General features: G+C 38.5%; 1 protein-coding gene across 4 annotated transcripts in view; it reads left to right on the forward strand.

Annotated features, from left to right (window-relative positions):
- Positions 1-15,634, forward strand: part of LOC139746493 (uncharacterized) — a 201,892-nt gene that overhangs the window by 184,312 nt on the left and 1,946 nt on the right. For all 4 annotated transcript variants that reach the window (XM_071657780.1, XM_071657782.1, XM_071657781.1 and 1 more), the window contains 5 exons: positions 1,494-1,679; positions 5,755-6,406; positions 8,094-8,429; positions 13,372-13,512; positions 13,704-13,867. In XM_071657780.1, the coding sequence (XP_071513881.1) occupies positions 1,494-1,679; positions 5,755-6,406; positions 8,094-8,429; positions 13,372-13,512; positions 13,704-13,867 (1,479 nt within the window). The remainder of the gene's footprint in view (positions 1-1,493; positions 1,680-5,754; positions 6,407-8,093; positions 8,430-13,371; positions 13,513-13,703; positions 13,868-15,634) is intronic.

Here is a 15,634-nt window from a genome sequence, read left to right on the forward strand (position 1 = left end):
ACAGCACCCCAATCTATCTCTGATTCACTGAATAGACAAGTGCTCCTTGTTACTTGCTTGAAAGGAATGTTGCCATCTTTTGACAGACTTAACAACATGGCTGAACTTTATTAACACTGACTGTCCCTTGTTTGCTATTAGTTTGATCATTTGTAGTTATGTTAGTGCCATTGTACTTGACTGTTTAGATATTTTCCAATGTCCATAACAGTAATGTAATTATGTATTTGTAATTTCTTGTTTGTATGGATTGGGAGAGAGTTCTATACTTACGGAACCCTACCTCTTGAACTTTCTCCCATCAAGTGGCTTTCTAGAGATTTGTATACTATCAGCAGAACAATTTTCATTACCTAGTTTATTTCAACCATCCACCATCCTTATGCTAAAATAGCAATTTTTCATATCCTTTCTAACCTTCCTCTTGTCTGTCTTTTTCTTATGACCACTGATTATTCATTTCAGTTTTATATAGATCTGTTCACTTTTGACGTTATCCAACTGATTAAGAAACTTGGAAGCTGTAACTATATCACCTGTATCTCCTCTCTTCAATTATAGGCTGATCTGTAGCCCTCAGCCTTTCACCGTGGCTAAACTCTCTTGATTCAGGTAATACCTTACTTGCTCTTCTCTGGACTTTCTCAGTTAAATTTTCGTGATTAATTTAGGTGCAGTGACCAGATCTGAGGAGCATAATCCAGTTTTGGTACAATACTTTTGTATGCTACTTTCTATCTGTGCTGTTACATTAATTTCTGAATCCTTGAGCTATTTCCTTAAAATTCTGTGGTTGTTTCATCCATTCCAGGAGTCTTTCCTTAATGTCTTTGTGATATCCCTTTTCTCTCTCACTGTCTTATATGTAAAAGATGGTATATGAAACTAAGAAGCTTTCAAAAGTAGAAAATGAAGTAGGAGTTGCTTGGAAGCAAGAAAATGATAATAAAAAGGAAATGTGAGCATGAAGGGATAGGAAAACAGTGATGTACAGGTGTATATGAAATAACCTGGTTAACAAGTGTGGTGTTTGGAAAGAGATATGGCTAAAGATGCTGGAACTGTTTTATGGTGATGGTAGATAACCAGTTTACTGCAGTACTTTATTACTTAAGCTGACATCATTGTTATCAAAATATTCAAACTGATATTAGAATATTCAACTGTACACAGAATTTAACATTGTGTAATCTTCCCACTTAATGTTCTACAGTGATATAAAATCATGTGGTAAGTTGGATGTAATTTGTTAGAATAGATTTGTACCTCTTTAATATGAATATCTATACTCTATTGTGTTTATTGAAACACAATAAGCAGTTGTTCTGGCATGAAAGTACTTATTATCTTAATAGAAAGTGATGGGCATCTGTCATTTCTTGCCAAAATGTTTTAGTAGCTGCCTGTATCACTGGATAGATTGATCATTTTCCTAATGTATTATACAGTGTGTACTAATATGCGCTTGTGATAACAATATTACTTTTCTCCAGTGCACTTGGGGAAACTCTTAAATCGGTTTTGAAGGACCTGGATATAAAGTCTACAGACTCAAGAAAAGTCAACTTCGCAAATTTCAACAACAACTTACACACTTACATACCGACAGAGGTTACGTCAAGGAGACAAGACGACTCACGTGAGCTGGAAGAACTCAATAACGCCATCGACCAAGTCAGGTCAGCCACTGTCCTGTTATGAGGAACTAAACTCAGTGTTTATGGATGTTCATATAGGTATGATCTGTTACCTGACCATTCAAAATTATAAAACTTTTCTGCTCAGAGTTAATTCCAAACCACGTAAACTTCCCTTTTCACCAGATGTCACCAGTCTGTTATATACTTAAATGTAGTCATAGCTTGGTCTCATCTCAGTGCCCCATCTTGATTGCTGTGCATTTGTTTGAATTTTAGTCATTACATAACTGACAAGTGCTTGATCTTTTCTAAGTCTCTTTGTACAGTGAAACATTCATGAATGCTCTCTATTCCTCTCATGAATTTAACACTATCAGAAAACTTATTAATGTATGATTCAAGATCCTCTGGCAAGTCCTTTACATGAATCGGAAAGAGCAGTGGTCAAATGATTGAACCGTGCAGAATACCACAATTTACTCTACCAGGTTTGAAAGGTGTGTCTTGATGTGTGCACAGTCTTCCTTTTCTTTTAGGTAATATTGATCCACAGAAGTAATCTTCCTATTATGTCTGCTTGGAAATATGATATTCAAAGGCCCCTGGAGGAAACAGAGGCAGATACTTTATGGCAATCAAAAAGCACACATTTTACTCATCTTTTTTTTTTAAGGTTTGTGCTTTTTCTTCTATTGAAATTTGGAAGACTGAAAACATGACCTTTTCCCTCTAAAAGAATGTTGCTTCCCACAAGGGTATATTTTTTCTCTGTATTCATTTACAGTATTTGTTTCCTGATTAATTTTTCTAATAATTCTTAAATCATGTTTGGCAATGATACTGGCCTGTAGTTTTGCTTGTGCAAAAACTCCAGTCAAGAAGGTAGTGACATTATTTAAGTGTTCCTGCAAAGGTTGTTTACCGGCAGAAAGAACAGAGGAAATGGCATACCTGTCTTTAATAAGGGTAACATGGAAGTTGCTTTGAAAATCAAACCTGCATTACTGACAGGCATGTTTTCGTAGATATTGGAGAAGAAAATTCAGGAAACGTATAAGGAACTTTCTAGCTGGTAGAATGTACTTAAATGAGAGACGATACAGATTGAAAAGATTGTCCATGATAAGTCTCTTAGATTTCTGCATGAATATCTTGAAGAGGAGAGTTAGATAAGTGGATTAGTTGTACTCTTGTGCTGTCAAAAGATCTTTTATACTGTTCAACACTGGAGATTGAAAGGGTTTGGAATTCCAGGCTGGTGTCATGGAGACACTGTAACTGGTTTGAAAGCCACCTAATTCGGAGAGAACATGTAATTGGGGTCAGTTTTCAAATAGAGACCACTACCATTTTCTGGTAGATTTTTTTGAATGACTTGCCTTAAGAAATTGAATTTTTTATGGGTAAATTAGCTAATGATGCCTAATTTATGAAAGAAGTCTGATACAGTTGAGAGTGCAGCATGTTACAAAGGGAATTAGAAAAAATGTAGCAATGGTTAAATAGATGTCTTACGAAATTCATCCTTGTTGATCAGCAGATGAAGTGAAGGGTGAGAACAGACCAGGCTGTTACTATCATACTGGTAGCGACTTGTTTTCAAAAATAAATCAGTGAAAGAAAATTTTGATTAACTTAATACTGAATTTAGTTAGTCAGTAAGTTGTGTAACCCCAAATGGGGCTCTTGGAGTTTTAAGGCTAAACTCCACATAGGAGCAGGGTGAGGTAAGCAACTTTGGGTCAAGAAAGTTCTTGACAACACTGTACTCCTTTCCGTCTGGTGACGATGACACAATCTCATCAAGAGTAACTTCCTACTCATGATGTTACTTTCTCCAGGCATAGTCTAGGAACACCATGCTGAACCTTTCTTAGAAAAATCACATCTTTGATGCAGAATTAATCACAAAAAAAAATCACATCAGGAAGATTTTTTGATGAAAGAACAGGACTCAAAGGATTTTTAGAAATGCCGATAGATCAACAAAGAATTGAAAAGACCAGGAGAAATCAGTCTACTTATAGAAATCATTGAGAAGTTCATAATCAAGAGGTTGAACTTCCTTTTAGTATTTCCAAAAATGTACACATTATTAAGAAAGGATTGACAAAACAGTGCCAATGGAGGAATGGTTCTCTTATTAAGAGTATCCTAAAGTTTTAGGAGATAGTGTGGCTAAAGATCCCTTTAGATCAGATGATTATAAAATTTTTAGGAAGGGATGCAGACCTAATGGATTGCATGATGTGCAGTCCCCATAAAGATATGTTGAATTAGATGTTTGGGTATGACACTGAATACAGTAAGGATGGTGCAGAAGGTAGCAAGGCAAGCCAAGTCATGCTCACTGAAAAAAAAGTTCTATTAACAGGAGATTTTAAGGGAAATTAAATCAAGTGGGAATGCCTGAATCTTCATGGGCTTCCAAAGCATGGCAAAACAAGGCAAAAGAAAGTCATGTGTTCCCCATATGTATCACAAGAAAATTATCAGTTAAAAGAAAAGTTGGACTGAAGGACTGTAGGGAAAGGGTCATTAAAATGGGGAAAGACCTAAATTCGAAGCCAAGTACTCATTTATATAATGTATACACTGGGATGGAGGAAACCTCATGAACAGCATAGAGATCATCAGAGGAGATACAGACGAGCTCATGAAGGATCTTCTTCCATATAAAGCATATAACCTAGAGGGAATCTTACTTTATTTACTGATAGAGTATGCAGATGGAATTAGACAGTCTACATGAAATGTTTGAATGGTTGCTTGAAGTTGATGCCAAGGATATAGACAAAAAGAAATGTTGGACCTGTATGTAAAAAGACAACAAAGAACTGTGCTATTTTATAGGCCAGTTTTATTGACCAGAACTGTCTATAAATTCAAGAAAAATGATACACAGGAGTGTTTGTGAGGTAAAATTGCTTAAGTGAGAAGCAACAGGAAAGAAGAGTTGTACAACAAATCATCTGGACTCTTCTGATAGAAAGCAGTACCCCTAAACAAAAGAGAAAGATGGGTGGACTGTATTTTTGGAATGTTAGGAGAACTTTGACTATATCTCTCAGAGGAAAAAAATTCTTTTTCTCTGGTATGTACATATGTATTTACAGACTTCTCTGGCAGGCTTAAGAGAGAGGTTCCTTTTGTGTATTCTCAAAACACAGGAGAATTGTCATGGAAGCTAATTACATACTTTTCAGTGTTACGATTGTTCTCAAGTGAATGGGCAGAGATGTTAAGATGTGGATTTCTCGGAAAGGATTTAGGGGAGGGTTAATGATAGTGTACCTAAACCTAAGAAGCTAATCTTCATAGAGGTGTCAGCAGTCATGAACTTTCCCACAGTGGAAGAAAGGAGGACATGATAAGACATGATGACAATTTTCAAATTTCCTTGATGAAAATGACACCTTAGACATGGAGCTATTCTTTGAGATGGGGAGGAATTAGTAAACTACATCAAACAGGATATTGAGCAAGAGAAGAGTAAGAAAGTTGTGTGGAGTTAATTTTGCAGTAATAGAGTTGTGGATGAGTGGAACAAGCTAAATGATGTACTGTTAAAGTGAATGCTGGAACCAAAAAGAGATTTAAGACACTGTATAGTAGAGAGATTGAGAGATATCGCCCTTTGATTGTAAAACCTTTCCTATATGCATAACACATGCACATATGCAGCAAGGTTACAGTTTTTGGAATTGGCAAAAAATTAGAAATTTTTAATTTTTGATATGAAAAAGAGTTAAGTTTATAATGAAGTTAGATATGATAATTACTTATGGCACTTATGATAATTACTTATGGGCACTTGCTTTAAATCCTACCTCATCAAAAAAGATAATGAATTAGTGACGTTAATACCATGTGTAATTTGCTATGGAATCACTCAAGATATTGCTAGAACTGGTTGGTAAGGTATCATACACTGATTAATTGTGTTTTACATTGATTATTTAAAGCTGTTGTATAGTATATGCTTTATGCTATGCTACATTCTAGATTGCTGTTCAGATTATGAGCTATACATTCTTGCTTTAATTTCTGAAATATTTGTATTTATAAAAATTTCACCATATGTTTATTTTCACACTTACTTCTCTTCTTTCAGACTACAGGGAATTAAACTTGAAGATCGTCGAAATTCTATAAATGAAAAAGTCATAAGAAAAGAAAAGAAAAAGAAAGATAAAAAAGAAAAAAAGGAAAAAAAAGAGAGAAAGGAAAAGAAAAAAAAATCTAAATCTAGTGGAGATCTCTTGGAAGGGAACAAGAAGAAAAGGCATAGTCTTGTTGATACAATATTGGATCAACAAAACTCTCCGTGTTGCTCAGGTTTCCAGTCTGCGTCACACTCCCGTAACAATTCTGAGGGTGAAAACCCACCTCAAATTTTGTCAGATCCAGTGCATGAGATAAATCCTCCTCAGAACAATTTTAACACAAGTATACCTTCTGTAGAGAACTCTAGTAGTGGAGAGATTGTGTCAACAGAACCAGAGCCATTTGAGCGCTTGCCCTCTCCTAATAGCAGAGGAACAACCCCTCCAGTACAGGACAGATTGTCTGCCACAAATACAGAAGAGTCACCACCGGTAATAGTAGTGGACACAATGGCAGACTCAGCCCCCGAGGTACAGCCTGAGGAAGTTGCACCTGCAGCTCCTGAGGATTCTGATGCGCCAGCCAGAGAATCTCCTCCAGTACAGCCAGAGCCTGAGATTGAACGTGAGCCTCCCATTGTCTTCAAAGAGGAACTGGATGTGAGTACTGGTATTGGTAGTGAGGAGGGTGGTTCTTATTATGACGTGTGGTCCCACCTGCTCCCCACTTCTAGATCAAGGAGCCTTTCCCTATGTTCGTCCTCGTCAGCTTCCTCCTCGTGTTCTGATTTATATTTAAGGTCCAGTTCTTCCTCAGATTCCTCCCCATTATATTTTTATTCCTCCTCATCCTCATCCTTATCTTCCTCTGCCTCTTCCTCTTCATCCAGCTTATCTTCATCCTCTTCCTCTTCTCATTCTTCAGAAAAAAATTCTATCACATCCTCTTACTCTTCAAAGTCCGAAGACTCTGATGTTAACAACAATTTATCTGATACATCAACAATTCCTTCACTCCAAACCATTTCTCCTGTTCCTGCTGCTGCCCCACCTATTTCAAATTCATCCTCTCTATCCTCTCAGGATCCACACACACCTCCAACATCCCCTTCTCTTTCCCGGTCTTCCACAGCAGCATCAGATTTATCTATGTGTTCTTCAACATCAGCACTATCATTTGGGTCATCTTATTATCTTCTATATGTAGTAGATCCCATTGGACGAGTCCCTACACCAGAGGAGCTACCATCTTCTCCTGAACCCTCACCCTCACCTCCAGAGCTCAGTCGTTGTAATTCAACAGCTTCAGTGTCATCAGTGGACACTATGCGTACAGTTACTCCAGACCAGCAGTATTTTGAAATAAATGATGCAGCATTTAGGCAAATGCATGGAATCTCACATTCCACATCACTTGAATCATGTAGCACCTGGCGTTCTAGATCTCGATCCCTTTCTTGTGACTCATCTTCTACCCTGCAGCTTAAATCACAGTCTCAAGATCCAGTGCCATGCAACACCCAATTGTCTCCAGTTCCTTCATCCCCACAGCCGACAACTTCCCTTGCAACCCGTTCTCAGCCCTCTTCTCCGGTAGCTCCTCGTGTCATACCTCCTTCCCGTGCTTGCTCCCTAGAATCCATCTCATCTTTCTTAAGACGAATTCCTCTTGCTTCTTCCTCTCTTGAATCTATTTCAACCTTTGAACTGGCCCCATCTTCCTGCTCCACATCTCCTACCCCTCGAGGTACAGCACATCCTGACCGACCCCCCTCTACGGATTCGCCCATCCTGTTGGAGTCCCCAAATGGAAATCTGCATGGCTCACAGGAGTCAGTCATGGTTTATCGTCCTGTGCCACGGTACAGTCACACTGACCCTGGCTCCCCAGAGCCTCAGTCTGCCCTGCTATGCTACTTGGGCCCTGCACGCCCCCACGAGCCACCAGTGGTCTACACCAACATCGCCGACCAGGTGGGTATCTGCAGGCTCACCTGGCTGCCCTGCTGCCTGCTGTGCCCCCGGCGGTGACCCCACAACTATCACCTACCCACCGTCAGTCTGCGTCTACCACTACCACCGTAGCTCCTATGACCTGCATGTCAACGTTGATGCTGTTGCTGCAAAGGGCAGGGCTGCCACATTTTCAGTGTTTATATTTTTTTCATAGAATTGTTTGACTTGATATGTGGTGTGTTATATCCAAAAATGAAATATTCATTTGCAGTGCTTACTATTTAAATGTAATGATCTTTAAAGTTAAATCCAATATCTCTCTCATAAAATTCTTGTTAAACATTTCTGTTACACTCTATGGGTTCAGGGTTATGTATACTTTATACTTCAGGCCCAAGCTGAATTTGATGGGCTAGTAGCTGCTTGTGCACACCTATTAACACCAGAAGAACAAGGACATATGGAAGAATTACGAGCTTATGTTGTGGAAGATGAAGGTTCATGGGCACTTGGTGAAAACTTTAGTATTTTGTTTTCCCGAGTACTTCATGATCCCAGCATCCCAGATGATGCTCGCCTACATTTGGTTCGCATCATGGCTGCTGCAGCCCTAAAGGATGACGTAATCCTCCTTCTCCATCAGGATCGCCGTGATCATACTATCATGAATTATGCAAACAAGGTTGAAAGTCTTCCTCCCATGCACCAGGAATCTCTTGCTTTATTTGTGAGTATCAATGTTTCTGAATTATGTTGTCACAAATTCCATTTTGAATATTGACTTAGAAGACATATTTACCTCGTTTATATACTTTACTTTTCAGTCTAAGACAATGAGTACTGCATATTTCAGAGAAATTATTTACACAAGAAGAGAAAACTGAACATGCTTAGAAGTTAAGAACGCCTTCTTTGTGAATACAGAAAGCTCAATAGGAACAGTACTTGATATTTAATGACCTAACTGTTAACCCATTAACCCATCAACATCTGACAATCCTAAAAAGTTAAATGGCTCTCATAACCACATAATGATTTAACTTTTCCCACAACAATTGAAATATCTAACTGACATCATATCATTAGTAGCCTATGGAGGTTTCTGTTACTTGAAAGGTGCAGGAAAAAATTCTGCTGTCTACATCCCTACAACCACAGACCACAGGTCATCCATATATGGAGACTCAGCAGAAAATTTGTAGAGTGATGGGTGAAATAATTGATGAGAAGGAACACCTATCATTAGTATCAGTTGGTTCAGGAAAGTGAAGAAGAATGACATACATGGAGCATACATGGAGAAATAAATGGCAGAGTAATTTTAAAGGGAATTCGAAAGGAGTAAGGAGGCCATAACAAGAGGCCGTACCCTACTTCTCTTCCTTGACTTCGTTCTTGTGGTAGAATTTACATAACAGTTGAAGTAATTCCCACTTGGGGTGTTACTGTTTTCCCTTATAGGGTAAGACTGAGGTGTAGAAGTAAGAAGAGTACAGTTAAGAGAGCTGAAGAGGGTGTGCTGAAATGGTTTGGACATATGGAGAAGATGAGTGAGAAGCTGACTAAGGCAGGATACATATTTGAAGTGGAGAAACCAAGGAGAAGGGAAGGGGATGAATGAAGTGAAAACTGGTTTTAGGGATGGGGCCTTGACATGCAGGGGGTGAGATGCATGCTTGAAAAAGAGTGAATTGCAGCAATGTGGTAGAGAAGGGGTGACATGCTGTCAGAGGGCCAAACCACATCATATGAAGCAGTCAGGGGAAACTGCAGATAGGTCTGTGGGCCTTTGCTGTGGAAAAGGGGCATGCATGGTGGCTAGAGAATGGATATGAGTGAACAAGGCCATGCTTAATTTGTTCCTCGTACTACCTCACTATGTTAGAACAGCAAACAAGTATGGAAAAATAATTCCATGTGCATTATCACTGAAGTCTGATTTTTTTTTATTCATATGATAGATTAACCAATTGGCCATATACTTCAAATGCATGAAATAAAAAATGCATGTAATAACATAAATCATCAGTAAAGTTTAAGGAATATATTATGGGATAGGGATGCTACAAAATATGAAATGGGGATGCTACAATATTTGATAAAGGAATTTGAGATACCTTCAGTGCAAAGAGTTGAAAGCCAGTGTCAAAGTATTTCATTTTTTCAATCAATGATGAAATATTTGATCCATGGCCACTGTTTAAGGGTTAAGGGTGCACAGTTTTGCTTTGTCTTATAGTACCTACAATTTTGTACGACCATGCAATTTGCATTTTTCATATTTTGATATTGATGAGATATCATTTGCAAAATTATTGCAAATTTTGCTTCCTTATGCAAGTTTTATCCTAGTGCAGCAAAAGCCTCTTTAATGTTCTGCTTATTGTACATCAACATTTAGTTCATAAAACCACAGCCATATTAGCTTGAAACTTTGTGTTGATGTACTTGAAATGACTCATTAAATTTGGTAAATGGGATTCTTATTCTAGTATCAGATTTTCTTTATACCTAATTACTTTTCCACCTTTGTGAGGTAGTGTCAGGAACAGACAAACGACACCTTAATTGCATGCACCATCTCTCTAGCTGTCATGTACGGTATAAGGAAGTGAAACCAGTGCTTACCATCTGCAGCCCAGTCCTACAGACTATTCCGTAAGTCTGTAGGACTACTTCATATTGCATACAAGTATTAGAAATCATTTTAATGAAAAGGAAAGAACTTGTTATTATTCTTTCGAGTACCATGCTATTTTTTATGCTTAATAGAGCAAAATACTGTCTTAAACTATTGCAGTGTACTGACTTTTTTTTTGGAGATGATTAAAATCTTGATGTAAGGGTATTGGGCAGTATATTTCAGTACGTTCTGATGACCACAGTCACTCATCCTGCTTCTGTAGATGTAATTACTAAGAATTTTTATAATGATTACAATAACTAAAGCCTTATTAACTGACATCCTGGACCTCGACAGTGCCAGATGTGAGAATATGCCCGTTATAAGAGCATTTTCCCTACATGTTTTACCACAAAAATTTCTGACTTTTTTTTTTTGCTGTCTCCCGCGTTTGCGAGGTAGCGCAAGGAAACAGACAAAAGAAATAGCCCAACCCACCCCCATACACATGTATATACGTACGTCCACACATGCAAATATACATACCTACATAGCTTTCCATGGTTTCCCCCAGACGCTTCACATGCCTTGATTCAATCCACTGACAGCACGTCAACCCCGGTATACCACATCGCTCCAATCCACTCTATTTCTTGCCCTCCTTTCACCCTCCTGCATGTTCAGGCCCCGATCACACAAAATCTTTTTCACTCCATCTTTCCACCTCCAATTTGGTCTCCCTCTTCTCCTCGTTCCCTCCACCTCCGACACATATATCCTCTTGGTCAATCTTTCCTCACTCATTCTCTCCATGTGCCCAAACCATTTCAAAACACCCTCTTCTGCTCTCTCAACCACGCTCTTTTTATTTCCACACATCTCTCTTACCCTTACGTTACTTACTCGATCAAACCACCTCACACCACACATTGTCCTCAAACATCTCATTTCCAGCACATCCACCCTCCTGCGCACAACTCTATCCATAGCCCACGCCTCGCAACCGTACAACATTGTTGGAACCACTATTCCTTCAAACATACCCATTTTTGCTTTCCGAGATAATGTTCTTGACTTCCACACATTCTTCAACGCTCCCAGAATTTTCGCCCCCTCCCCCACCCTATGATCCACTTCCGCTTCCATGGTTCCATCCGCTGCCAGATCCACTCCCAGATATCTAAAACACTTCACTTCCTCCAGTTTTTCTCCATTCAAACTCACCTCCCAATTGACTTGACCCTCAACCCTACTGTACCTAATAACCTTGCTCTTATTCACATTTACTCTTAACTTTCTTCTTTCACACACTTTACCAAACTCAGTCACCAGCTTCTGCAGTTTCTCACATGAATCAGCCACCATCGCTGTATCATCAGCGAACAACAACTGACTCACTTCCCAAGCTCTCTCATCCCCAACAGACTTCATACTTGCCCCTCTTTCCAAAACTCTTGCATTCACCTCCCTAACAACCCCATCCATAAACAAATTAAACAACCATGGAGACATCACACACCCCTGCCGCAAATCTACATTCGCTGAGAACCAATCACTTTCCTCTCTTCCTACACGTACACATGCCTTACATCCTCGATAAAAACTTTTCACTGCTTCTAACAACTTGCCTCCCACACCATATATTCTTAATACCTTCCACAGAGCATCTCTATCAACTCTATCATATGCCTTCTCCAGATCCATAAATGCTACCTACAAATCCATTTGCTTTTCTAAGTATTTCTCACATACATTCTTCAAAGCAAACACCTGATCCACACATCCTCTACCACTTCTGAAACCACACTGCTCTTCCCCAATCTGATGCTCTGTACATGCCTTCACCCTCTCAATCAATACCCTCCCATATAATTTACCAGGAATACTCAACAAACTTATACCTCTGTAATTTGAGCACTCACTCTTATCCCCTTTGCCTTTGTACAATGGCACTATGCACGCATTCCGCCAATCCTCAGTCACCTCACCATGAGTCATACATACATTAAATAACCTTACCAACCAGTCAACAATACAGTCACCCCCTTTTTTAATAAATTCCACTGCAATACCATCCAAACCCGCTGTATTGCCGGCTTTCATCTTCCGCAAAGCTTTTACTACCTCTTCTCTGTTTACCAAATCATTTTCCCTAACCCTCTCACTTTGCACACCACCTCGACCAAAACACCCTATATCTGCCACTCTATCATCAAACACATTCAACAAACCTTCAAAATACTCACTCCATCTCCTTCTCACATCACCACTACTTGGTATCACCTCCCCATTTGCGCCCTTCACTGAAGTTCCCATTTGCTCCCTTGTCTTACGCACTTTATTTACCTCCTTCCAGAACATCTTTTTATTCTCCCTAAAATTTAATGATACTCTCACCCCAACTCTCATTTGCCCTTTTTTTCACATTTTATGTTACCATATTTCTGTGCTATCTATAATAGAAAATGCTGGAAAGGAGGATTTCATGCACCCTACTACTGCCCCTCTTAGTTGCCCTTTATAGTATATAGGAAACACAGATAGTATTCTTTCCCCTATATCCCCAGGAATTATGATTTGATACAGTATAGTTAACTACGCCTTCCAATTAAGTGTCCAATTGATAGCATTTTGTCTGAATCCTGTCACATTAGATCCATATGTACCTGTAAGAACCACAGAGAATATATAATGCCGAAATGAAATGAGTCATTAGTTTTCAAATTTGCAAAGCTGTTTGATCATGTTCTGTAGTCAAAGAAGATTGTTTTTCAACAATCACTTAATTTTGCATACCTGATGCATCAATGGCAAAGCTTTACCAGTCAAGTTCATTTTATTACAGAAACTTCTAGCCTTTAAAGTCTGCATTAGACCTGAAATTGGTGCACCATATCGCTTCATTTTGAACCACTCACACCATATGATGTCTGGCTAGTTTGTTAGAGTCTTTCTCTTACCAATAGCTTCATTTGATTCTGTTCCAGCAGTGAACTTGATTAGCTGTTATTTTTGAACCTTTTATATCTTTTTTTTTTCTTTTCAGTTCTGTAACATGTTTGAGCACTTAAGTCCCTCAGAATGGTTGCTGTACATCAGTGAGTGGCAAGATGGAAATCAGCAGGCAAGCAACATCCGTGTTACTACCAAGGTAGCAGTTAATGCCCTTCTTCATTCCAATGCTAAGGTTAGTATTTTGTATGATTTTCTTGGTAGTTATTGCTTTGAATTCTTCTTAGTCCATAATTTCATTGCATATGAATTGGGTAATGAAATTGTATGCTTATGTACAGTAATTCTGAAAACTTTTCTTGCGGTAGAAGACTTTTGTTTGATTTCCACACATGGAAGTTGTTTATATATGTTCTTATGATACAGGTGCAGGAATATGGTTCAGCCATCATGTACAACCTTGGAACGAAAGAGGTTAAGACGGTTGTGTTTGATGATGTTGCACCTGAACTGGCGATGGCAATCCTCCAGTTCTTCAGCAGTCACCCTCCAGAAGAACTACTGTGGCGTACAATGACGGCTCTTTGTAGGTTAGTACATAACTTTCTTTTACAAATCCTTAATAGCATCAATCTCTGTTTTATATTAAGATTTTGGGCTGCCAGTCAAGTTGCATTGGAATCACAGTCAAACAGAAAATTCTCTGCAATAGATAGTAGCTGTCACTCCCATTCTTTGATCATTAACATGTCACATGCCACTTCTAAACTAATGTTCAAGAATGAGGATGCATTATATGTTGCTCGTATATTTCTACACTTCTGCCTAGTTGAATCAGTCACCCCTATGCCTAAGAATCCAGCAAGTGAACCTGCCAAGAGGGTAAGGCAGACCATCACTTTGGAGGAAAGGTTCTGGATACTGAATAAACTTGAGTGTGAGCTGAGCGCTTTATTGGTTGCTTGCCATTGTTGCATTAATGTCAACAGCATCTGCACCATAAAAAGAAAAGAGAACCTAAAAGGAAAATCTTTTCTCAGCTATCTGTTTCAGAGATGGCAGTGCATTTAAGAATGCCAAAATCTGGGAGCAAGAAATGCAGATGCAACAGTTTGCTAAAACCATTGTGATTCAAGAGGAATTGAAGAAAGAAGGTATGCCAGTCATTGAAGCTTAATTTACCTCTAACCAGGGTTAGCTCCATAATTCTACCGGGTGCTTCAGCCTGAGAAATATTACTTTGTGGGATGAGGCTGCACCAGTTGATGTAGAAACTGCTGAGCATGCAAAAGAAAATGATAGAGGAGAAAGGTTACATACCAGTTCATGCATGGAACTGTGATGAGACTGGCCTTACTTGAAGAAGATACTGAAGAAATTGTACTTTAAGGCTGAGACAAAGGCTCTAAGACTAGTAAGGACTGTGTTATACAGTACTCAGAGGATGCCATTTCCTGGCCAAAAGCCTACGGGGATGCAATAGCAAGTTTCAGTAAAATGCATTGAAGTTTAGAAGTATAGTTTTTTATGTGTATATGACTATTTTCATTGATTTGGTATAAGGTAAAGACTGAAAAAGATCAAATACATCGTATGCACGTGACAAACATGTATTAAGGGACAAGTAATGATTAAATGAAATTACAAAATGTTTCTGGAAAGAAAATCAGCAATAAATTTAATAAATTCATGGACATTATATGTTTCAAGCAACGTGCAAATGAATAAAAGTAATGAGTATAGATTAAAAGAAAGGAAAGACATACATACATGCATATAATTACATTCTCATTGATACTTGGAAAAAGAAAGGCAAGGAAAAGATCAAAGAACAATAGGCCTCCCATACATCTAGGGTCAATTAACTAATCAAGAATTCATGAATTGCTTGTGATCAGATAAACTTGTTGGCAACTCAAGAATCTGATGTGGACTGAAAATCATAATAGCAATAATAATTTAAGGAAATTCAGGTCTCATTTTCAAAATCTCCCAACCTGAGGGCCTGGAATAATTAAAGAAAAGTCAGATCATCTCATTTTTTAGACCCCAGGCTGTCTGATACAAAGTTAATTTTAGGAAAATTTGATTTTCAGAGGCCCCCAACACTATTGAGTGTATGGACTTGTTCCTGCCTTAATACACTGTGTTGCTTAGACACAACCCACATGACAAATAAAAGTCATAAGTCCTCAACTTGTTACATTTTGGCTCAGAAAGCCTCATATTCTTTTTAAGAATTCAATTTTTGAGATTAAAGAGAAATTAAAAATCATACATGAGTGTTGAAAAATGTGTGGAAGTTGAGACCGTTATCTTGTAAATCAAAAATGGGTATGTTTGAAGGAATAGCAGGT

The sequence above is a fragment of the Panulirus ornatus genome, chromosome 65 (assembly GCF_036320965.1).
Source record: "Panulirus ornatus isolate Po-2019 chromosome 65, ASM3632096v1, whole genome shotgun sequence".
Taxonomy (NCBI): domain Eukaryota; kingdom Metazoa; phylum Arthropoda; class Malacostraca; order Decapoda; family Palinuridae; genus Panulirus; species Panulirus ornatus.